A 24,068-nucleotide genomic window follows, 5' to 3' on the forward strand; every position below is an offset into this window, starting at 1 on the left:
ACTATGACAAGCTGATCACCTTTAGGCCAGAGCAATCTGCCATCACACCTTAACTGAAGAGGTTTTCCACAAGGTTCATTTGGACTTTGTGCTTCCAACCTGGACAAAGTTCTTCAGGCGGTAGAAATTTAATTAATCTCAAAACTATCCCCTACATATTTGCAAGACACTACATGGTTGGGTTTCCAAGATGTGCCCGTCTTGTCTCCCTAGTTATACAACTCAACTCATCATCAAGTGGTTATTGGTTGCCAGCTCAGCACTTCTTTTCTACTAACAGATAGGCTCAATCTGAACGCACAACTACAAGACAGTCACTGGCCTCTGGGTATAAAGTTCTCTGATACGAAGTATACTTATGAGCCACATTTATTGGAACAGTGTGTTCGCTCATCATGCTGTTGCACAGAACTGTTCTCTATAAGCCTACCAATAAGTCATCTTGTTGCACTTCAGTAGGGATAGCCATAATGACTTTCTTTCTTCCTTCTTTCCTTCCTCCTATCCCCCAGTTATATTAATGGAAGAAGGGGCAAGACTCTGCCAAGGCTGCATCCTTTCTCCCCTCCTATTCATGGTTCTTGTTTTTGACATCATCTATTAGCTAGCTTGTCATTGGGATACTGACATAGTACTGGCTGACGTACATTATGTTAGTTTATGACTAGATGGATTATCAGCTAACCCATGGAAACACAACACTCTAGAATTCAGAACCCGTTGCTAGTATGTCAAGCCCATCCTCTGAAGTGGTACATAAATGACTAGTACAGTTCTCTGACAATCACTTCCGGGCACCAATTCAAAAATTTTGAACGTGACGGGACTACATCACATCATCGAACACTCTAAATGTCGCATGCCTCTTCGTTGAAGAAACTTCATCTGTCAAACGATCATTTCAGCAAAACTGATTCCCATGGTAAGTAAAAAGTTGGCTAACCTACCAACCGCAACAAAAACAGCATTTTTAAAACCCACCCTAGCTGGGTGTTGCACCCTCCCAACTAAATATACCAAATCCGAGATCGCACTACAGTGGAGAAAAAGGGCAAACTCTTGAAAATGGCCCACTGGTTACTTACCATGGAAGAACATTCACTGAAATGATCATTTGTCAGATGAAGACTTCCACAAACAGGGTTCGAAGAAGAGGCATTCAACAATGTGAAACAGACCCGTGGCTGACAACGTGAGTACATTACTTTCATTGGACAACTGCTTGAGGAGATGACAGGATGGCAGAGAAGGTTATTAAATTACCATTTACAAAGGTCTTGGGCCAGGGCTTGCCTCTGGGTGGTGGATGTGTGGCATGTGTGAAAGTATATTTTAATTCAGTGATGTGGCTTTAGTTTTTAAGTGGCAAGTCCTAGTTTCAGACTTGTCAAGGTTGAATTTGTATATCAACTTTTTGCTGATATCAGCAAACACCTTAAGCTCTGTTACACTCCCTCTCCCTAAACTTGCGTTTTTTAATGTATTTTACTGACCGCTTGTGAAGTGTGTTAGACATAAAGGGACTAGAACCTTAAAGCCTTTAGCATCAAAATGACATCTGGACTAATGACTAACACAGAACTATTTTCCCACAGTTTTGTGAACAAGTCACTGATCTATCATAGACTGCCATGGTAGCTTAGGCTGCATACCCACTGACCTTTCATGTTAAGACTGCAAATATACTAATACTAACATCTTAGCACATGCTGTGACATGAACACCTATCCAATACCAAAATAATATAAACTAATACATTCTATATCACAAAGGTAACTGAAGAGATCACCATGAAAGTGGGTTCTGGAAACAAAATAGTCCTTGTTTTAATCAGTCCTCTTACAAAATAACAAGTAATAAATACCACAATAACAAATGTTTATTTATTTAATGTATGTATGTACTTGTGTATGCATCTTTTGTTAAATGGGTTAGTACCACTAGGTTTGTAACTTATTTTTTAGGGGAGATCTACAGGTGGTATTTATACTAACTACAGGAAAAATGCCAAGGCATCTGGCAATGTAAATTGAATATTTCCTGTAAAGTAATCTTTTTTGATAAGTGCTATAGGATCTTCTTTATCTACCTAAGCTACCACTAACCTATGCAAATGAGACATCAGGATAACATCTCATTTTAAGGATAGCAATACAAAACTGCAACACTTCTCTTATGCTGTACTGTAGTGTACTGCAACAATGAATCTAAGCACCTGGTGTGGGAATAGGTTCACTGGTGTGTATGAGGCTAATGACCACTGATGCCTTTATAAGCCTAGCCATGCATCCCAAATCTCCAACAAGTTCTAGTATCTTTGGTAAGTGCAAGCAGGGGCTTGGGAGATTATACATTTACAAACAGGGGCCTGGCAGATGAACCACTTACTGTGTCCATTAGAGGCATAAGTGCCAATCCAGGGACGAATTTCCTGTTCCCCATCCAATTCTCCAAGTGACATGAGTTAGGTTGGGGGAAACTCTGCTCATCATGGATGTGGTGCCTGTTCCAGAGAAGGGGTAATGTCTGAGATATTACATAACAGGCAAGGTTTAAGTCTTTAAAATGGTAGTTCTGGTGTCGTTTGTTTATTTTGTCGATATGCAGGAGGTTCATCAGAGCAGGATCTAACAATGTCTGTATGCCAGGCACAAATCTCCCCTCAACAGCCTGTAAAAGACAGAATACAGAGATAGGGCTTTGTGGTAGTCTGCAAAGGACATGTCATTTATGCCCTGTATTCTTTTAGTGAGGAACATCAGTGGACATTCCATCTGTTGGATGATACGTCTGATGAATGCCAAATATAGTGGAACAATAATCTTCTTGTACCTAGATACCATACCTTTATTTACAAGTTGCACAACATAGTACAATTTCCTAACTACCATAGACACATGACAGCCAAAGGCTAGATTACTGTCTATGTGTGTCCCCAATTCCCTGGCTACTGGGTTGATTATTATAGGTGTGTTGTCAATTTGGCAGTTATCAGAGGTGGCTGACTTCCTGAACAGTACTATCACACATTTCTTGGCGTTTAATTTTAGTCCATGGCTCTGACACTGGTTATTTTGGAGAATATTAATGTCAGTGGGGGAGTCTATGACTGCAACTAATTTACAATCATCTGGTGACCGATGTTGGCCTTGACTTCACAGAAGTAGATGCCAAAAAGAAGCATTCTTAGGATCAACCCCTGTGGAACTCTGGTGGTGAAAGGCCTCTTTGTAGAGGTGGACTCCCCAATTCTAACTTCCTGTGTCATGTCTGTGAGCCAGCTGTCTCTCCACCGGGAGACATAAGGGTTCAATCTAACATCTTGAGGTTGACAATACCCGAGTGCGGTACTTTATCAAATATCTTGGTCAGGTCAAGGTAGGCAGCATGAACCATCTTGCCCATGTCCTGGTGACCTTTTCAAAGAAGTCCATCAGGTTAAATAGGCATGACCTGCCCTTGACAAACCCAAACTGGGTTGAGTCCAGTGTCTGGAGATTTCCTATGCCATTATTGATCATTTCCATGATAACTCTTTCCATGGTTTTGCATATGAGACTAGTGAGACTTCGGGTTTGTAGTTTCCATAGTTTGAAGGTGGCTCACCTTTGTACAGAGGGATGATGGTTGCTGTTCTCCATTTGTGAGTAGGTCATATTTCATGCTAACAGGAATGCAGGCTGGGATACGGTCAAGGGCCCATTGATGGAATGTTCTTGGCATTAGAGAGTGGACGGAGAACCTGTTCCCTAGTAATAGCAGGAGGAGTTATATTTAATAGAATTTCCTAAAGGAAGCCTGGGAGAGAGGAGGGGTAAAGTTAGAGCTGAATTTGTCTGCCAGTAGATTTGCTATATTTTCTGGCTCAGCATGGGTAGCTCCATTGACAATGAGCTTTGGATACAACTGTGTATTGCCTTTGAGGTTGTGGCCATAAGAATGCCTTGTGGTTGTCCTTGGAGGCCAAATTTACCTCATATTTGGCTTTAGTAGACTATTTGTTCTACAAGTTATCTGGTTAGTTTGATGAGGGCACTTTTATCCTTCCGAGTGCTATACCTCCTAATTTTTGCCATGATTTTCTTCCTTCTGTTATACAGCTTACCTTTTTTTTTTAGTTAGTTCTATTAAGTATTTCTAGTGGGTGTATTTGTTTCTGTGCAGCAATTAATATGCTTGCGTACAACAGATTCTCGTATGCAGTGCTCTCAGTGTTTAGGCAGGCTTGAAATTTTGCCAGGTTATCACTTAATAGTAGGAAGTTAGCCTTAGAATAGTTTCTGAACATACCAGGTTTAGCTGGGGTTCCATATTTTATTTTATTTTTACTTGAAGGGATACCATCTTGTGGTCTGACAATACACCTGAGAGGACATTACACTATGGGGTGTGCAGTACTCTCTCATATTAGTGGGGACCAGACCCAGTATGTTTGCCACCCTCTTCAGTGTACTGACAATCTGGTCCAGGGACTTTGTGTTTACATAATCCAGAATCTCTGTGCTTGCACATTTCGTACCATACATGATTCCCAGTTAATAGTGAGGAAATTAAAATTGTCCAGGAATATAGTACTACACTGGATGGGAAATGTTTCCATTAAGCTTAAATACAGACCATTGTTTTCTGATCTTCCAGGACAAAAATGTTCAGGCACTAATACTGCCTGATTTGAAACTTGCAGATAAGAAAGAGCTGTCAAAAGCCCCCTTTCATCTTCCTGTCTGTCTTTACTACATCTGCCAGCTAAAGACAACAATCAGTGCCATCCTTACTGGGTGCACTGAACAATTATTTTGTCATGTTAACTCCTGAAACAACTACAAAATCAGCTTTTGTAACAGACATTCCCAAATGGTAGTCCTTCCTTCTTGCACTGTAGTATGGTATTCCCACAAGAGTAATATTACTAAAACTCACTAAAACAATACAGAAACTGGTACAAACAATAATGCTACTTACAGGCAGCCTCTTGGAGATAAGCAGTATATTAAGGACTAAAGCAGAAAGAAACACTGCTGTAATGAGGATATAAAGGTACTTACATTACCAATCTCGAAGTTTTGTCTCATAAGGAGGTACAAGGAAGCACTGGCATGTGCTCTGATCGTACTTATGCTGCTACTGCAGTGGCGCAGGAGACGGAGACACAGATCTGCACACTGTTCAGTTTCTTCTTCAAATAAAAGTTCTGGAAACTGCAACACAATGTGAGAAAACATGCGAATGACAAAATCACAATAACAAGTCTGTCTGCTTAAACAGCCTCCAAAGTAACAGACATATGCCTTCTAATGTAATATAGAAAACAAGCAGTATTTTATAGATCAAAAATATACATTTTTGTACAGCTCAGTGACACAGAAGTTAAAGACCTAATTCTGACCTAGATGACCTCAGTTTGGATAGTGGTCTCTGCAATGGAAAAATTGGGCTAGGGATTATGGGAGTAAGCAATTGAGTGCTGCCTCATCCATCCTGTGTGTAGAGGGATGGTCCCAGATGGCTTATAACACCACCAGTAAGCATACGCTTGCAAGCACTGCAGCAACAGTGACAGCAAATGATACAAGGTTGTGGGCTAAGTTCTACCAAGCCAGTGGCAGTCAGGGTTGCCAGACATCCTTATTTGAGTGGGACTTCCCGAGATCAGCAGCTCAATACCGAGTGCCGCAATGCCTGTTAAAATCCCGGCGAAACAGCCTCCGCTTTATGATTTTTGATTGGCTCGTATACCAACATATGGGCCAATCGTAAATCGCAAAGCAGAGCCACTTCTGTTCAACAGCGGGCTGCTCTGCATTGAACAGAAGTGGCTTCTCTTTGCAAATTATGATTAGCCTGTATGCCAGTACACGAGCCAATCAAAAATCACAGAGCAAAGCAACTTCTGTTCAATATGGAAACAGAAGATCCTTGCAGTAATGCCAGTGCCCACATCAGCCAACTAGGGATGGGGAAAGATGTCCCCAGTCTTCATTGGTAGATGCAGGTGAGGACACAAAGAACCTGCGAGGCTGCCTTGACTACAGCTTGGTGAAAACCAGTAGGGAAAGAATGAATGGAGATGTCCTGACTATTGGCAGACACAGAAGGAAAAGTATACATTAAACAATTACAAACTTGTTAGTCTTTGAATAGATCCAAATATCTGGTGCAGTGCGAATAACAGAAGACCAGGAACCAAATGGAAAACACACCAAACAAGTCTGTATACGAACTCAGTTTACTGCAGTAAAAACACACCAAGATTAAGTGCTTTCGTCTTTCACATAGAAGACTTCATTACAATAAAGCACACTGATTCAAGAACCATTTTTATACCAGTACATGTTACATAATAGACAATATTGAGCCAATGGTATTATCAAAAAAAGTTGCATGTAAAATGGTCACATGAGCAATATTAAATACACAGGATGTTAATATTCAAGCCAACTTAGCTTTTTACAAATAAAACACTGTTATATATTAAATACCTTCAGCACATGTTTAAAAATGCAGGCACAGTAATGCATGTGAAAATGTTAAAATACTTAAAGTTTCATAGATTTTTCTTTCAGGGCTGGAACAATTGTCAAGGAAGGAATCATTTATACCTGGTGGAAAATTAGCTGCTAGTCTGAGTTGCCAAACCAGCTCTTTTTTACTTAATAAATTCTTTCACTCAACCCTCTCAAATCTATGTCCACATTATCCAAAATACCAAATTTAAAACCTTTAAAATTAGAACAAGTGAGGGAATGCCTATATAATGCACTTGTATCCTTCTTGTTTTTAACATCATATACATGCATAAATATATGAAACTAAGTATTTTAACATTTTTACATGCGTTACTGTGCCTGCATTTTAAACATATGCTGAAGATATTTAATATATGTGTTTTATTTGTAAAAATCTAAGTTGGCTTGAATATTAACATCCTGTGTATTTAACATTACTCATGTGACCATTTTACATGTGACTTTTTTGACAATACCATTGGCTCAATTTTATCTATTATGTAACATGTACGGCTATAAAAATGGTTCTTGAATCAGTGTATTCTGATGAAGTCTTCTATGTGAAAGACGAAAGCGCTTAATCTTGGTGTGTTTTTACTGCAATAAACGGAGTTCATATACAGGCTTGTTTGGTGCATTTTCCATTTGGTTCCTAGTCTTTGAATAGATGACAACTACTGATGAGCCCATATTTTTAAATTAGCTTGAAAAATGGACATACCAAGAGGTGATAGGACAAAAAGAGCTCTTTTATATAGGGGCAAAGCAGAATTTTTCCAGCAATAAATTATGTGGGTATTATACATACGTATCAAGATAATTCTAAACTTTGCCACCAGGGCACTTGAAAATTAAGGATATCAACCTGTGATGCAGGTTTGATCAGTAAATCTGAGTTCTAGAGGCCTGCTCAAGGAATGGAAAAAATTAGAAACTACCTTCCTTCCTTTGGAAGGGAAGAGGGCTTTGTCTGTTATGTGCTCACTTCCTGATACATATTTCAGGGTCAGCAAGCAAAAAGAGTGTGGGATTTTGTTTGTTCCAGCAAATCTATCAGTGTGAAAAACATACTCATTCAACAAAACACACTTGACTGAGTATGGAAAGAGTGCTTTACTGAAAGCAAACTAAACAACCCTTTTACACACAAAACAACAGAAAGCAGGAGGCTCTTCCTTTTTATTAAGATAAAATAATCTCAGAATTTTACACTAGTCAGTGATGGTATGGTGGTGTAAACCCCCTAAAAAGGAGTATGATTAGTGGATTGCTCCTAAAAATATAGTTTCATTAGGATAAATATATTTTACTTTTGGGGGGTGGCTCTCCCTTCACAAAGCATCAAACCACTAACTCACGCATCTGACTCACTATACCACCCCCAAGCAGCTGGAAGCAACCACTCTCCCAGTTGCAGTGACAGCTGAGCCAAAGAAAAATAAAGCTGTCATTCTTAGAGTGGCTTGGACTTTTATTATTCCCTACCCTCAATTCTACCCCCAAGCCAGATATGCAATGATGTTAAAATAGGTAACATCATGGGTAACCTGCTGATGTACATTTAGACTACAAGTTTGAGGCCCCCAGTCTCTACCCTGGGCTGCAGCACTTGCAGAAAACCCTGTCCCTCTACCTGGAACAGATAAGCCAGCAAAATATCTGCTCCTTCATACCCCTCCCCAAACAGACTCTTCACAGAGCAGTTCAGCTAATTGAACTAATGTCACCTCAGTTGTATTCAACACTGCATCACTCTATACTACAGAGTGACAGAAAAAAGAAGTTATGTACTTACCATAAGGTTCCATACGAGTTGTTCATCTCACCTTCATTCTTACAGATGGGTTCGGAGCCGATCCTCGGTTCCGAGTTGGCCCACTACAAAGCTCGCGGTCTTCAGGCAGCTCAAGGCCAAGTCCCTATCCCATGATGCACCTACAGTTACCTCAGATCTTGTTTGCTGTGTATAATAATACCATGTGTCATTCTATCACTCTTTAAGAGAAAGCCATAGAAAGATTTTGCATCCAGGAAGAATCTAGTATCTCGGTCCTCGAAAAACCCTGGAGGAGGTAGGAGGGTGGGAAGTAAGAATGAAGGCGAGATGAACAACTCACATGGAACATTATAGTAAGTACATAACTTCTTTATGTGAAGTTGTTCTATCTCGCTGTTTATTCTTACAGATGGGTAGCGTCCCAAGCACCATCTTTCTTGGGTGGCTCACGGGAGTATGTTTTTCAGGACAGTAGACCCAAAAGAGGCCCTGTCCACTTTGTAATGAGTGATAAAGGTATGAGGTCTTGACCAAGTGGCTGCTGCACAGATGTTGTCTATAGCAAGTCTAGCAGAAAAGGCAGAGGATGCAGACACTACTCTGGTAAAATGAGCCTTTATTTTGTGATGCAAGGGCATATTAGCAGCTGAATAAACAAATGTGATACAATCGGATAACCATTTAGAGTTGTTTTGGCCACTGGCATACCTTTTCTGGAATCTGAAAAGGAAACGAAAAGCTGTTCTGATTTCCTGAACTCTTTTGTTCTATCCAAGTAAAATCTGAGCTGTCTACGAACATCAAGCTTGTGCAGCATATACTCTAAGTTGTTGGTGTGTTTGGGGAAGAACATTGGCAAATCTATAATTTGGTTAAGGTTAGTTTCAGTACAAACCTTGGGCAAAAATGAGGGATTAGTTTGTAGTGAGACTCTGCCAGCATGGAAAATTAGATAAGGAGGCTTTATGGACAAGGTCTGAAGCTCTGACACTCTGCAGGCGGAAGTGATGGCCACTAAAAAGATAGTCTTCCATGACAAATATTTCAAATCGCATGAGGAAGCTAGTTCGAAAGGAGGGAGAATAATGCGTCAAAGCATAAACTTTAGATTCCATGGGGTATAAGGGGATTTCACAGGTGGTCTGAGATGAAAAGTTCCTTTGAGAAAGGCTTTAGATATTCTGTGTGACATTATGTTCAATCCTTCAAATCCAGGGTGAAAATCAGAGATAGCAGCATGTTGAACCTGAACTGTTGCTGCTGCAGCCCCTTTGTTGAAAATCATAGTCAAGAACTCAAATATGAAGACCATAGGGGCTTGGTAGGGATCAATGTTATTTTGAGAGGCCCATATAGAAAATATTTTCCATTTGCTAAGGTATAGCTTCCTAGTAGAGGATTTATGAGAAGATATTAGAATCTGCTGCATTTCATTTGAAAGGTTATGGAACCTGTCTATGTTGGGAATTGGAGCAGCCAAGCTGTCAGCTTCAGGGACTAAAGAGAGGGATGAAGTTTTCCCAATGAGTGCGTCAGAAGATCTGGAACTGGGCCCAGAATCCAAGGATCCTCCAATTGATGAAGTCGAAGGAAGGGGAACCAAATCTGACGAGGCCAATGAGGGGCTATTAGAATGATGGTCCTTCCCAGGGCTTATGCTTTCTGTAGTACTTTGGGTATCAAGGGAATTGGTGGGAATGCACAGAGGAGACCCGGAGGCCAATTGTGTACGAGTACATCCCTTGGGGCTACTCCTGGAGGGGGAATCAGGGCAAAGTAGCTTCTGCATTTCATGTTTATGTGATTGGCAAAAAGGTTGCAGCAAGGCTGGCCCCACCTGCAGAAAATTCTGTCTATTTCTTTCTTGAGGGACCATTCGTGAGGGAACAAAATTGCTCTGCTCAGCTTGTCTGTTACCACGTTGGATTTCCCCGGGATGTGCATTGCTAACAGAAAGCGCTGGGTGTATGTAGCCCATTGCCATACTCTTAGGGACTTGCTACAAAGGGGGTAGGACCTGGTTCCTCCTTGTTTGTTCAAGTACCAGACCACTTACATGTCCATCTGAATCACAATTGTTCCCAGAGGAAGAGAGTCCTGGAAGTACTGCAATGCTAAAAGTACTCCTCTCCTCTCCAGGACATTGATATGCAGACGTGTCTCCTGTTCGGTCCATGTGTCTTGGGCAGTTCTTCCCTGAAAATGTCCCACCCTATCAGGGAAGCGTCCATGGTCACTGTGGCTGCTGGTTGGGGTAGAACAAATAGATGACCTACTGTAACATGAAGAGAGGTCAACCACCACTGAAGATCCTTTTTGCATGCGTTTGTGATCATTATAAGATGAGACAATGGGAGCTCTTGGTAAGACCATTGAGTGAACAACAGCCATTGCAGAATCAGCATATGCATGCGACCCAACGGTATGGCTAATATTGCAGCTGCCATCATGCCTAACAATTTTAGTACTTCTGATGCTGCAGCCTTGTCTTTGGATATGATATTGTGGACCTGCTGATGGAGTAGTAAGACTCTTTCTGCTGGAAGTCTCAAAGTGATGGTGGTGGTGTCCAATTCTGCTCCGATAAAAATGGTATGTTGCGATGGTGACACGGCACATTTTTCTGAGTTTATTGTAATGCCCAGATGACTGCAGAGTGAAAGAGTGGTGTCCCTGGCTTGTATGAGCTGATGCCTGGTGGTGGCAGTGAGGAGCCAATCGTCTGGGTACAGAAACACCTGGAATCATAAACGTCTCATGTGAGCTGTGACCAGTGCCATACATTTGGTGAACACTCTGGGGGCTGTAGTGAGACCAAAGGGCAGGGCTCGAAAGTGGTAATGATTGGCTCCCAGCCAGAATTGCAGATGATCCCTGGATAGTCTGGCCATTTTTATGTGGTAGTACACATCCTGGAGATCTATTGAGCACATCCAATTGTCTTTCCCTAAAAAGGGAAGTATCGACTGAAGCGTGACCATCCAGAACTTCTCTTTCTTGAAAGATCTGTTTAGTCTGCTGAGGTCCAAAATAGGTCTCCAGTCCCCTGTCTTTTTTGGAAATAAAAAGAATCTTGAGTAAGTTCCGGATCCTATCTGGTCTGCCGGGACTGGTTGGATGACTTTTTCTTAGCAAAGTTTGGACCTCCACTGTTGCCTGTTCCCTGTAACTGGGTGGAACATCCGGGATTTTTGTTGTCAATGGAGGGGGTGTGGCGAAAGGAATGAAATATCCTCTGGAAATGATACTTTGTACCCAGCTGTCATTTGTTATTTTGAGCCAGGCATCTGGATACAAAGATAAGCGACCCCCAACTGCCTCCAGAGTAGGACTGTCAGGCCTCCTTTCAGGAGCGCTGGTAGGGCTTCCCAAAGAACTGATCTCTTTAGCCCTGGTTTTGCGGACCCCCTCTGCCACAAGGGCAGCATCTTCCATTATTGCCCCCTCCTCTGCCCCTGGAGGGGGATTCACCATGTGTATCCTGAAAGGCTCCTTGGGCTTTACGGAATCAAATCTTTCATCCCCTTTGACCCTTGAGGTAGGGACTAGTACGGGTGGAAAAACGGGCTCCAACGGCAGACAGAGTCTTTCCTTCCTGTTCACACCTGGTCAAATTTTCCTTAACTTTGGGCCAGAAAAGGGACGAGCCATCAAAAGGGGTGTTGACAAAGGATGACTTAAAGGGCTCTGCGAATGAACACAAGTGCATCCAGGAGTGTCTCCTAAGAGCATTTCTTGTACCCGGTGCTCTCCTCACACCATCAACTGCATATAAAATGAGGCGCATGGACGGGTTTACTATGGAAGTGAGGGTAGCAAGCTGGGAGATAACTTTATCTGAAGCTCCTCCAGCTACTGTACCCTGAAGAGCATCTCCGAGCTCTTTTAGGAGATCTCTTTGCAGTCTAGTAAAATGGGTGAGTTAGTTGAGCGAACGCAGTGCAAAAGTCGTTGAACTGTAAGTGCGCTTCCCATATCTATCCATGATCCTAGAGTCTCTGTTAGGAGGATGAATAGAGGAAGAAGTTTCCGAAATCTTCTTTTTGATGGCTGCCGCCGCTACCACCATGGCATCAACTGGCACTCCCTTGGTAAGAAATGATTTTTCCTGGGGGGCAGAAATAAATTTATTAGGCCTCGTGGGGACAGGCTCCATGGTATCTGGAGACTCCCACACCCTTAGTGAGACTAGCTCCATAAGCTCATCGAAGGACGGAGACACCCAAGAGGTGGAGGGTTGAGACCCGAAAGCCTTCAGGAGAACTGACTCATCTTCAGTACGGTTGGTGGACTGCCAGTCACCCCTCTGCCTAAGGATTTCTAATATCTCAGCAAATGAGATATTCTCAGAGGGGGACCATGGGGAACCTTATGATTCATCCAAGTTAGTATCAGACGTGAGGGACTCCTGTGGGGAGTCTAAATGCTTCCTCTTACAGACTCTCTTCCGGGAAACCTCATCAGTGGGGACTTCTGGTGAGGTTTCGGAAGAGCAGGGACCACCCAATGGGGCTTCCTGAGGCTCTGGGTCTCTACGCTTAGCAAGGAACTGTGAAGCAGAAGTGGACACAGGCCCTTTTGAGGAGGAGGTAGCCGGACCTGAAGTCGAAGATGTCTTAGGAGACATAACTCTCCTCGTGGCTTCGAAGGCACCTCTGGTCCGACGAGAAGGGACCGATGGATCCGAGAAAACTGTTGATACCCCTGGCACCGGGACAGTGGGCTCTGAACCAGAGGTAGGAGCTGAGCTCATCTGAGCCAAAGCCCCAAGAGGCAAAGTCAGAACAGACAAGTCAGTCCGACTATCCTCCCCGGACCCGACCAGAGTGTGTCGGCTCCTAGATTCCTCGATTGGCACCGAGGACGTCAGAGTAAACGGAACAGAAGACACTGGAGCAGGCGTCGGCTCCGAAGGCTCAACGATTATCAAGTCCGACTCCTCCTGCTCCGAAGGACCGGTATGGCTCGGAGCAGATAAAAATTTAACAAACGCCGGTGCCTGCAACAACATCTGCACCACACAATCCACATCCAAATCAGAAAGGCTTATCGAAGACCGAGATGAGTGGATAGAAGGAGGTAGAGATTGCAGGAGTGGAGATTTAGGTACTTTGGATACTGGTTCCAGGACCAGGGACCGGCTCCGAAAGGACAAGATGCTCGGCCCCGACAGCTGTGGAGCCAACGTTGACGTTTTTTTTTATTTCTTAACTCCCAAAGAAGTAGAAGCCTTGGAAGACTGAAGATTTACTAGACATGTCCTGGTCACTCAAAGCTTCCTGAAAAGACGGTTTGACTAGACCTCCATCGATTAGCTTTCTCTTTCTCTCCTGAAGAACCCTGGAAGAGAAGGAATGACAAATGGAGCAATGTTCCTAAAGGTGTAAAGCTCCCAAACAATAAACTTAGTTAACATGGCTATCTGTTACAGACATTTTCTGTCCACATTTTGGACATTTTTTGAACCCTGAATTAGGATGTTTATCCCTATCCTGGTCAGCCATAATGAACAGCACACTATCAGTGAAACTACAACAATATGCTAAAGATACACCCAAAAGTATTTAAATAACCCAATAAAAAACTATGGGCTAAATATCTTGTGACAAAGTGTCACTTTAAACACACACACACACACACACACACACACACACACACACACACACACACTATAGCTAAGCACTTCTAAATATCAAAAGTTATCAAAGGCACACAATAACTATATAACTACTCTAACTATACTAAATATAAAGGCTTTTAGAAAACACGAAGGCCAAAAGCTATATATAACATGAAAAAGGCACACCAAGGAATACACACTAAAGATATATAAAAGTTAAAGAAGCTAAATCTAAGAAAGGAATTAACAAGTTATAAGAAAAAATCTTTATAATAAAGTTTTACTGGCCCAAGTTATTGCTGAGGAACCTCAGATCTACTGCAGTGGCAAACTAGATCTGAGATAACTCTAGCTGCATCATGGGATAGGGACTTGGCCTCGAGCTGCCTGAAGACCTCGAGCTTTGTAGTAGGCCAACTAACTTGGAGCCGAGGATCGGCTCCGAACCCCTCTGTAAGAATGAACGGCGAGATAGAACAACTTCACATCAATAGTTTTGGTGTGATGAGATCACGTCTAGTCAGTTAACTTTTACTAAGCTGTTCTTTAACCAAATGACTTCTCATGCTAGCTACAGCATATCTGCAGTAAAAAGCCAATACATTCCAGTACTGATGTACAATGTAAAGGGTTATGAATAGTATAAGCAAACAATGCCTTGCCATACACCACTGAATGATCAATGTCCTTCCCATTCATGAAATAATAATGTTGGGGGGTAACTGAGTTTAATAACAGGCTATAGGAGGCAGATGGATGTATGAGGTTATTGTTGACAGAAACTCCTAAAACTGAACTATAGAACATACACTTTATTAGCCTCAGTTGTAAACCATGCATTACTGATGTGAGCGTATGGTATTGATTGGTATTAATATTTGGTAATGTTTTATAGTTAGAAATCAATAATGGTTGACTGTATAACTGCAGTGGTAACACTAAAAATAGATCAAGTCTACACTATTTAAACAAAAATGTGTTCCTGTACGAATGCATGCTCAGTCTATTTCAGCTTTGAAGAAAAAAATGCAATTTATTCACATCTTTAAACCAGCAAGGTCAGTGAAAGGCTAAATCAATAGTACTCAAACGTAAAACAAGATCCAGCAAGTCTGTACTGGTACACAAAATGTCACCCATGATGCAGAGAACAGGTGCTATTTAAAGAGTTAACTGCCTTTCTTTGGACTAAAAAAAGAATTTAAAATCAGTTAAAATATGACAAAAAAGTGAGTTTCTTTGGGATGCTATCTGTGTAGAATTTGTTTCCTCCAACATTCAAAAGATAATTTGGGAGTCTGAACTGGTGAGCCTCTGATCAACTCACAGATGTGTGTACATATACATGCATATGTCCTGCAACAGACTGGCGTCCCATCCAAGACTGGTTTCATTCCTTATGCCCAAAACTTGCCAAGATAGGTTCAAGCTCCCTACTGACCAGAAACAGGATAAAGGAGGCATCAGAAAATTAATAAAAAATAAAAAAATGAATTAATCACTTACAGTAGACAGTCTAAGTTGGAGTTCATTCTATCCATCCCACCCGCAGTCAATAAACACTACATTCCACAAGAAATCCTTGCCTAAGCCTCTTAGACTTCCTACTAATTCACTTAAGAAATCCTTGCCTAAGCCTCCTAGACATCCTATTAATTCACCTCAACCAAACTAGCACCCTTACCTACTTTCACTGAGTCACCTCTACTGTCTGAACCCCTAAGGTCCCTTTAGCCTGAAGAACATCCCAAAAATTTCTTAGCCATTGGTTACCCCATTATAAGAGACAAAGAAGAACCAGGTTGACAAAGTACAGTCTGTCACAGTAGGCTGCCCAAGGATTATAAGATGCTACTAGGACCCTTAGGTTCCTGGACTACCCCAGACATAATAACAAACTGTCATTGCCCATGTGGAGGGGAATGATCTAAGGCATTCCATCATGGAGGAGATGTACTGAGGCATTGTTGATCTTGGTGCTCATGTTCTCAAGGAAGGTATGGCATTGGGCACTATTCTGTGTTCAACAGGAATGATGCCTAAACTCAAGGATAAATTAACTGGCTTCAGTAATTGCCTAGTAAACTGGTGTTATTCCAGAGGGATACAGTGTACATCTGCACAGGATGAAGCAGTCAATATACCTCCTACCACCACTTTGCCAGAGATTACCTGAATGTCTTACCTTTCTGCTTTTGTATATGCTAAAACATTTGCTACCACAACACAGTGCCTTTATTTAGGGAGAGTTCACCTGATGAACATCCCAAAGTAGCAAATTCCAGTTTGGATAATAGTGTAGTGCACTGCTGATTGCCAAAAGCTTAAACACCTAAACCTTTAAATTTGGGACTTCTACCTTTGAAGACATCATTTCTGTAATTACAGAATTCTGTTTCCACTAAAATGGCAGCATTCTCTGTGTTCCAGGATATAAGGTCTATCATGCATTCAGACTCACCAACAACTGAAGGCAATTATTCTGCACTTATTTGTAACCCCCTGTCTCTCATCAGATACTACATGACATAAATTTGGAAATGTCTGAAGTCCTAGTTAACACTCAGAAAATTATCACATTACAGAAAACTGCAAAACTATAACTATGACCCCTTCCTAGCATGCAGAATACCTTAGTCATTTGGGAAAGTTAACCATCAAGCCAAATATCTTTCTTGCGAGCAATATCTGCTACCCACACAAATTGTCAATCATATACTAGTAACAGTAAATATATCTAGAGATTACTGAACTTCATAAATTCCAATATACTTGATCAAACTGTCCATCTTCATTTTATCCTCACAAACATTTCAGCCAATTGCACCAACCACCTGTTACCCCCTCCTAGTCAAATTTGACCATCTCTCCAAAAAGCTGTTTTGCAGCCTACATTTCCATTAGATCCTGGTATTACTCTAAAACCAATTACTTAAGATTTACTGATCTTACTGACAATTCCAAATGGTATAGCACCCCAGCAAACCTTGTACATGAGGCTGCTGCCTGCTGTCTACTGTTCTACATTTTACTCCCTCTGTACTAGCCTGATGTAACCACAATGGGAAGCTTAAACCTAAACCATAAGGTGGAACTACCATATTAATATAAACTCTATAAGAAAAAGCTCACAGCCTTCATGAAAAGACATCCACATCATCATTATATAAGGGGTTTAAAACTGGTAAGTCATTCAAATTTCCAAATAAGAAATTCGAGGCCAGCTATGAACTTAGGGTTGCAACGTATTCAAAATACAACCATAATGCCCTTTCAGATACATTAGAAAACTAGGAAGTAACCAACAATTCTGTAATGAACTTATTTCTGTTGGTACCTCTTTTTGTATTTCCAAGAACATTGCTAGTATTACTGTAGACAACTTCTTGTCAAACTTCACCCCATCCAGCCTCCACTCTGTCCCCTACATTTACCCGTACAGCTTTTCTCCAGAAATCAGTTTGGACAAAGCCCTTTGGCACTATCCAAAATTAGAAAATACCACTACAATAGGTCTGGACAACATCCCTGGATGTCGTCTGATCCACATTAAGTTCCACCTAGTAGAATTTGTCCATCAACTCTTCAACTGGAGTCTTTCCAGTGGTTCTGTCCCCAAGGTGTGAAGAACATCTACTGTGGTGCTTTGCATAAAGGTGGTCCTTCTACTGACTCTGGAATTTACAGACCTATTAGTCTCACTACCATTTGCAAGGCTCCATAACACATTACTGCTGAACTAATAAACGACAGGTGGCGTTAAATCCCTGAATGCTGACCAGTCTGGCTTTGCAAAAGACAGATCATGCTTGCTCATTCCGGAGACCTATTAGTTTCACTACCATTTGCAAGGCTCCATAACACATTACTGCTGAACTAATAAACGACAGGTGGCGTTAAATCCCTGAATGCTGACCAGTCTGGCTTTGCAAAAGACAGATCATGCTTGCTCATTCCGGATGTGTTCTTTGAAAGTGTCACTCAGGCAATGGATATAGGGCATACACAGTCCACACTGCTTGCCTGTCAGTGCCTTCAGCATTATCTTCATGCTGTGATTGCTGACAAACTCTCATAACCTAAAATTAACCTAAACATAGTTTGCTGGATGTGTAATTAGCTATCTGTCAAAATACATATCGTTAAGCCTCTGGTATCTATGATGACAACAGACTCTCCCCTCTGACCAACTCATCTCTGCGGTGGTTAGAAAAATTTTGCGCCTTATACAACTTTTACTTTGTGGTATGTCCTCAAGGTCCAAAGAATTTACAGTTCCACTTAAGTCATCTCTCATTAGGCCCACCACTGAATATAATGCTCCCTTTTGCATGCACCTTGGCAAGCACCTAAACCAACTTGACAGACCTCAACACTTCCTCACTAAAAATCATCTCTAGTTATAGTACCTTTAGCTAGTCTGACAGACTAAAAGTATTCTCTCTCTCTACTCAGTGTTGTAGACTCATGAGGTATGATTTCTGCTAGCTTTCCATGGTATGGATGAACCCACACTCTCTGAACTCCTCCACCTGAACAGTATAGTAAGTAAAGCAAACACCTGCTGAAGAGACCTAAACCTATACTACTATCAATACCACCAAACAGCGTGACAGGTACCAAATGTATCCGTTATTTCTGAAAAACGCTACCCAAATGTCCCAAGCAGGCTACTTCCTAAGCAATCTTTAGAACCAGTCTGGATAACTGAATGGGTGATAGCAAATTTTCACCAGGATATATGGAGAAAACCTACTTAATGGAAGACACTGATAGTTCGTAAACATTTCTGGGTGACCTCCAGATGGTTTCCTCGGTCATGACCTTACTAAGAATCTACAAAACTATAAGAAAGGCATACATAGAAAAGAAAGAAAGCATGTACAGTGGCACTTTACAGCAGATGTAGACGGCACCATCATGTAAAAGTACCCAGAAACTTTGCCGGTCAACATAAGGTCCTAACTGTACATTAAACTTCTTAAGCTGCACGGTAACACAGATCATCCTACAGCGAAAGATCGCATTATCCTGGCAAACCAGATGGAACATATTGCAGTGCACAAGAACTTAATACAAAGTGACACTTTTTTGGAAACTACCACTGTGGTTACAGAATCATATTTTTCATAAAGCATTTACTGTAACACACCTGCATCCATTATGTCAGGCTGTAGTGGCAAAGAACAAGAAAGCAAGATTGCTCCTCCTGAGCAGCAAGATATCTGTAACAGCAGTTTATTTTACATGATCTCCTATAAAACCTAAGATGGGACATTTTCTTTTTTTCTCCCTGTTAATACTAAAATTACCTGAAGACAATGACAGCAATTCTAGTCTTCCCATCTCTACAATCACTATATCCAACACTATTTTTCTTAAAAAAGATATTGCTCCTAATTCTACATTACATACAGTAAGCTTCAAATACTAATGTGCAAATCTCATTAGTAAAACTGATCTTCTGTAAAAAGTTTAATCTCGATATTACGTGTCACAATGGGAATCTGAAATACTTGGTTTAAACTAGACATCCTACTTACAGCTAATCTTACACCCAGACATAAGATTCTGAGATACAGTACACCTGATCCACAAGCAATCACCTGTATGACATCTGGCACTTCCCTACTTTCAGATGAGCATGGCTACTAACTGGTTACTAAATGCACTAATTATATTGGTGAGCAAAATAAACTACACAGATGCTGCCTCCTTGCTACTCACCCACCTACCCTGAGTTCCTCTCTAATCTATTAAGAAAATTTAAACACTGAACACAAAGTTCTAATGATATACTTTTACTAGTCATTTGTTCATCCTGCATTGGTTCTTGCACCTCTCAACTGTCCCTATTTTGTAGGGACACCTCATGATGTTTCTCCAAGTTTTGTTCCATTCCTCCTGGAAATCATTCTGAGAATTTCTAAGATAATAGTGCCAACATTTAAATTGTGTCACTAATTTGGGGCCTTTTCCTTAGTTATTTTTTTACTTTGTTCCAAATCTGCTGGCAAAAATTGAGATCTGTTAGCACCACAAGTTACATCTACATCTTATAACAGCTAGGTGTAATATTAATATACATATCAGAGAAACAGTACACTTAATATGAAATATTAACTTTTTGTCTCAACCCTTGATATAATGCATCTAACAAAGTTAGCACCCGTTAAACAGAGATGAGGAAGAATCCATGCTCTTGACCAGCATTTCACTTACTTCATAACTCTTCTTTCCTTGACCACTGAGACCTCCATTAGATGCGTGCATATGCAGGCTGACTGACCTCACTAATGTGTGAGTTAGTCACTGCCTGCTTAGCTCCCTTCCCACCTTGACTTCCCAGTCACACCTGGTATCCCTGAACTTATAAACTTCCTCCCTCCCACTCTCCACCCAACTACCCTTCTATTAAAGTGCAGCACACACCTCACCAAAATCTCTTTCTAACTCATAACTAACTCACCAATTAAACCAGGTAAATTGCACCTGCATTTCTAACACTCAACATATGTAAATAGACACTTTGATGCTTGCTGCACCCCCCCCTTATTTTTTGTTCCATCTACCCCTTTAATATTTTTCTGTCTCCATTCAATATACTATCTCAAATATCCACCCAAAAAATAAAAAAGCACAACTGACTACAATCCAGACACAGCAGTAACTCAAAAGAGGTGTAGGGGGAGGCTGACCGGGGCACAATCAACAAGGGATGACAGTGAGGGAGAGTACAGAACCAGAATTCATTTATGAAGTCAGGAGAAAGTACAGTTTTGTACCTACCATAAATGTAGATGTTCGAGTGTTCACCCTGCTGCAGTCATCACACTTGGGTTATCCTGCCGTCAGGTGCTCCTGCAGTTGGCCCGAGTTCCAAAGTCTTAGTCTGGCGTCGGTTGCTGTCGCTTCCTCCCTGATGTCTGTGCGCCAGGGGTATATAAGAGGCATCTGACGCCATTTTCTTCAGGTTTTCTTGCCCCAGATGTCAGGTGCCCCCAATAGGTAGGCAATACATGTTGCTATATATTAAGTAAAAATAAAACAATACTTTCAGTCACAAGCAAATACACCACAGAGGTTGTATAGGATAGAAAGGTATGGATAAGTCCAGCTAGTTCAGAGAGGATAGAGGGAGGGTAACCTGGACTGCAGCAGGGTGAACACTAGAACATCTACATTTATGTTAGGTACAAAACTGTACTATGTTCATCGTGTTACCCTGCTGCCGTCATCACACTTGGGTAGAATCCCAAAGCTAAGGATGGGTGGTGGAGTTAAACAAGGTTAGAAGAAGCTAGTAGGCCCTGCAAAACTGCAGTGGCAAAGCCAGTTCTAGTCTTAGAATATAGAGGTAAGTGATAGTGTTTAGTGAAGAATATCCTTGGTTGGCACCCCCCCTGAGAAAGGCTGCTGATGTAGCTGTAGCCCTGGTGGAGTGGGGCCTAATGCTAGCAGGTACCGGTTTCCCATGATGCGTGTAGCAGAAACGTATGCAATGTCCTATCCATTTAGAAATGGTCTGTTTTGAGATAGCTTTTCCTTGTGATCCTGCAGCATAGGCTACAAAGAGCTGGTCAGAGTTTCTGAAAGCCTTAGTTTTATCCAAGCAGTAACGTAATTGTCTGTGAATGTCCAAAGAGTGCAGGAGTTTTTCTCCTTTGTTCTGGGGATTTGGGAAAAAGGGCAAATGAATGGTTTGCTTTAGGGCCACACTGGATACCACCTTTGGCATAAAGAAAGGGTTAGTTCACAGAGAGACTCTGTCTTGATGAAAAATGAGGAAAGGCTCCACTGCCATTAGTGCCTGTAGCTCTGAGACTCTTCTAGCTGAAGTTATTGCTAGCAGCAGGGCAGTTTTCCATGAAAGAAACTGTAAATCAGCTGAGAAAGCTGGTTGAAAGGGCGGCAGTGTAAGTTTTTACAGAACAAAGTTAAGATCCCAAGTAAGTGTTGGTGCGGTCTTATGTTCTTAGCCCCTCTGAGGTACTGTCTTAGGAGTGGATGTGAAAATAAAGTAGGATCTGTGTTGTAATGAGCTGAAATTGCTGAGGCATGGATCTTAATAGATGAAAAGGAAAGTCCGTTGTGCAACATCTCAGTTAAATATTGTAGAATCTGAGGCATGTTTGGATCAAGGGGATTTTGGCCTTTAGCCTGGTTCCAGGCGCAAAATCTTTTCCATTTGTCTGAATAGGTTTTCCTGGTGCTGGGTCTCCTGGCCTCCAGAATGACATCCATAACAGCTTTGGATAGAGGTGTTGGTTGATTGTTTAGGTAATTTGCCATGCAGCCAGGTTTAAAGTCTTGAGCTGGCTGTGTAGAATTTGATTGTCTCGCTGGGTGAGCAGGTGAGGAATTTGTGGCAAAATCCATGGTGGGCCATGGGCCATGTTCTTTAGAATTGGGTACCAGTGCTGGCGTGGCCAGTCTGGTGCAATGAGTATCATTTGAGGCCTCTCCAATCTGACTTTCAGCAGCACCTTTGCTAGAAGAGGTAGTGGAAGAAAGGCATACACTGTTAATGTTTTCCAAGTGAATGAGAGGGCGTCCACTTTCCAAGCTTGTGGGTGGAATGTCCTTGTACAAAATGTTTGTAGTTGGTAGTTTTGGGGGTTGGCAAACAGATCTGTCTGGGCGTCCCCATTTTTGAGTTATCATTGCAAATATTTGTGGAGCCAGTTTCCACTCGTGGGGATCCATGATGTTTCTGCTTAGGTCGTCTACCAATGTGTTTTTCTTTCCTGGCAGGAATTGTGCTTGTAGTTGAACTTGGTAAGACAGTGCTGTGTTCCACAAGGTCATTGCTTGTCTGCATAGAGGGTAGGAATGTGTGCCCCCTTGCTTGTTGATGTACCACATTACTGTGGTATTGTCCGTCTATACTATTAGTTGTCCTGGGTGTAAGAGGTCCTTGAAAGCTGTTAGGACATTCTGTACTGCTAGCATTTCCTTTTGATTGATATGCAGATGCCTTTGATCTGTAGTCCATTTGCCCTGAATGCACTGTCCTGCCATGTGTGCCCCCCAGGCATAGTCTCTTGCATCTGTTGTCATAGTTTGCCTGGCTGTGGGTAATGTGAAAGGCTGACCCTTGTTGAGGTGACATGCTTGTGCCCACCATAGAAAATCCTGTTGAAGACAGGGAATGAGAGGTATCATTGTTTCCAAGCTGTGGCTGTGCTGAGTCCATATGCTTTTCAGGTACCATTGTAATTTCCTCATATGCAGTTTTGCAAATGGTATTAGTAGAATGCAAGATGCCATGAATCCCAAAGCCTGCAGAATTTTTCTTACAGGGAGTTGGGTCTTTGTTGCCATTATTTTGAAGTATTGAGTCAGCTGTTGTTGTCTGTCTGGCGTGAGATAAGCCATCTGGGCCGTTGTATTCAAGCTGGCACCCAGGAATATTATGTTTTGTGAGGGCACTAGTTTTGATTTCTTTTCGTTTACTGCGTACCCTAGGCAACTTAGAAGGTGTTTGACAAATGCCAGATGTTTTAAAAGAATGTCCTTGCTTTCTTCTTGAATAAGGCAGTTGTCCAGGTATGGGTATATTTGAATTCCTCTTTGTCTGCAGTATGCAATTACTGGTGCCAGGCATTTTGTGAAGACCCTGGGTGCAGTAGATAAGCCAAAGGGCAGTGCAGAGAATTGATAATGGGTTGAACCTGCAATGAAGCGGAGGTATCTTCTGCAATTTTGTCTGATAGGGACATGCTGGTATGCCTCCTTGAGATCCAATGTTACTAGCCAAGTCTTCTTGCCCAGCATGGGAAGAAGCTGCTGCACTGTTAGCATCTTGAATTTTGGTACTTGCAGACAGGTGTTCAGAATTGAAAGATCCAGAATGGGTCTCCATACTTTGTCCTTTCTGGGGACTAGAAAGAGTCTTGAGTAAAATCCTTATCCTTGCTTCTGTGTAGGTACCTGTTGAATGGCTCTCATGTCCATGAGAGCTGTAATTTGTTTTTGTGCCTCTGCCCATTGATTTGGTGGCAGGTTTGGCATTCCTTTTATCCTTGGCAAGGTATGAAAGTGGAATCTGTATCCTTGTGAGACAATGTTTAGGACCCATTTGTCTTTTGTGATGATGTGCCAGTTGTCTGCAAAAAGTGCTAATTTTCCTCCCAAGGGAGCTGCCAAGAGAGATTTGCTTGGT

The 24,068-nt window shown here is 41.8% G+C and overlaps 1 protein-coding gene across 1 annotated transcript in view; it reads right to left on the reverse strand.

Moving 5' to 3' along the window:
• Positions 1-24,068, reverse strand: part of DOCK7 (dedicator of cytokinesis 7) — a 3,076,229-nt gene that overhangs the window by 412,367 nt on the left and 2,639,794 nt on the right. Inside the window, exon 38 of the mRNA XM_044085545.1 lies at positions 5,046-5,198. Within this exon, the coding sequence (XP_043941480.1) occupies positions 5,046-5,198 (153 nt within the window). The remainder of the gene's footprint in view (positions 1-5,045; positions 5,199-24,068) is intronic.

Source organism: Protopterus annectens, chromosome 10.part0, assembly GCF_019279795.1.
Source record: "Protopterus annectens isolate FY-2018-M chromosome 10.part0, PAN1.0, whole genome shotgun sequence".
NCBI classification, from domain to species: Eukaryota; Metazoa; Chordata; order Ceratodontiformes; family Protopteridae; genus Protopterus; species Protopterus annectens.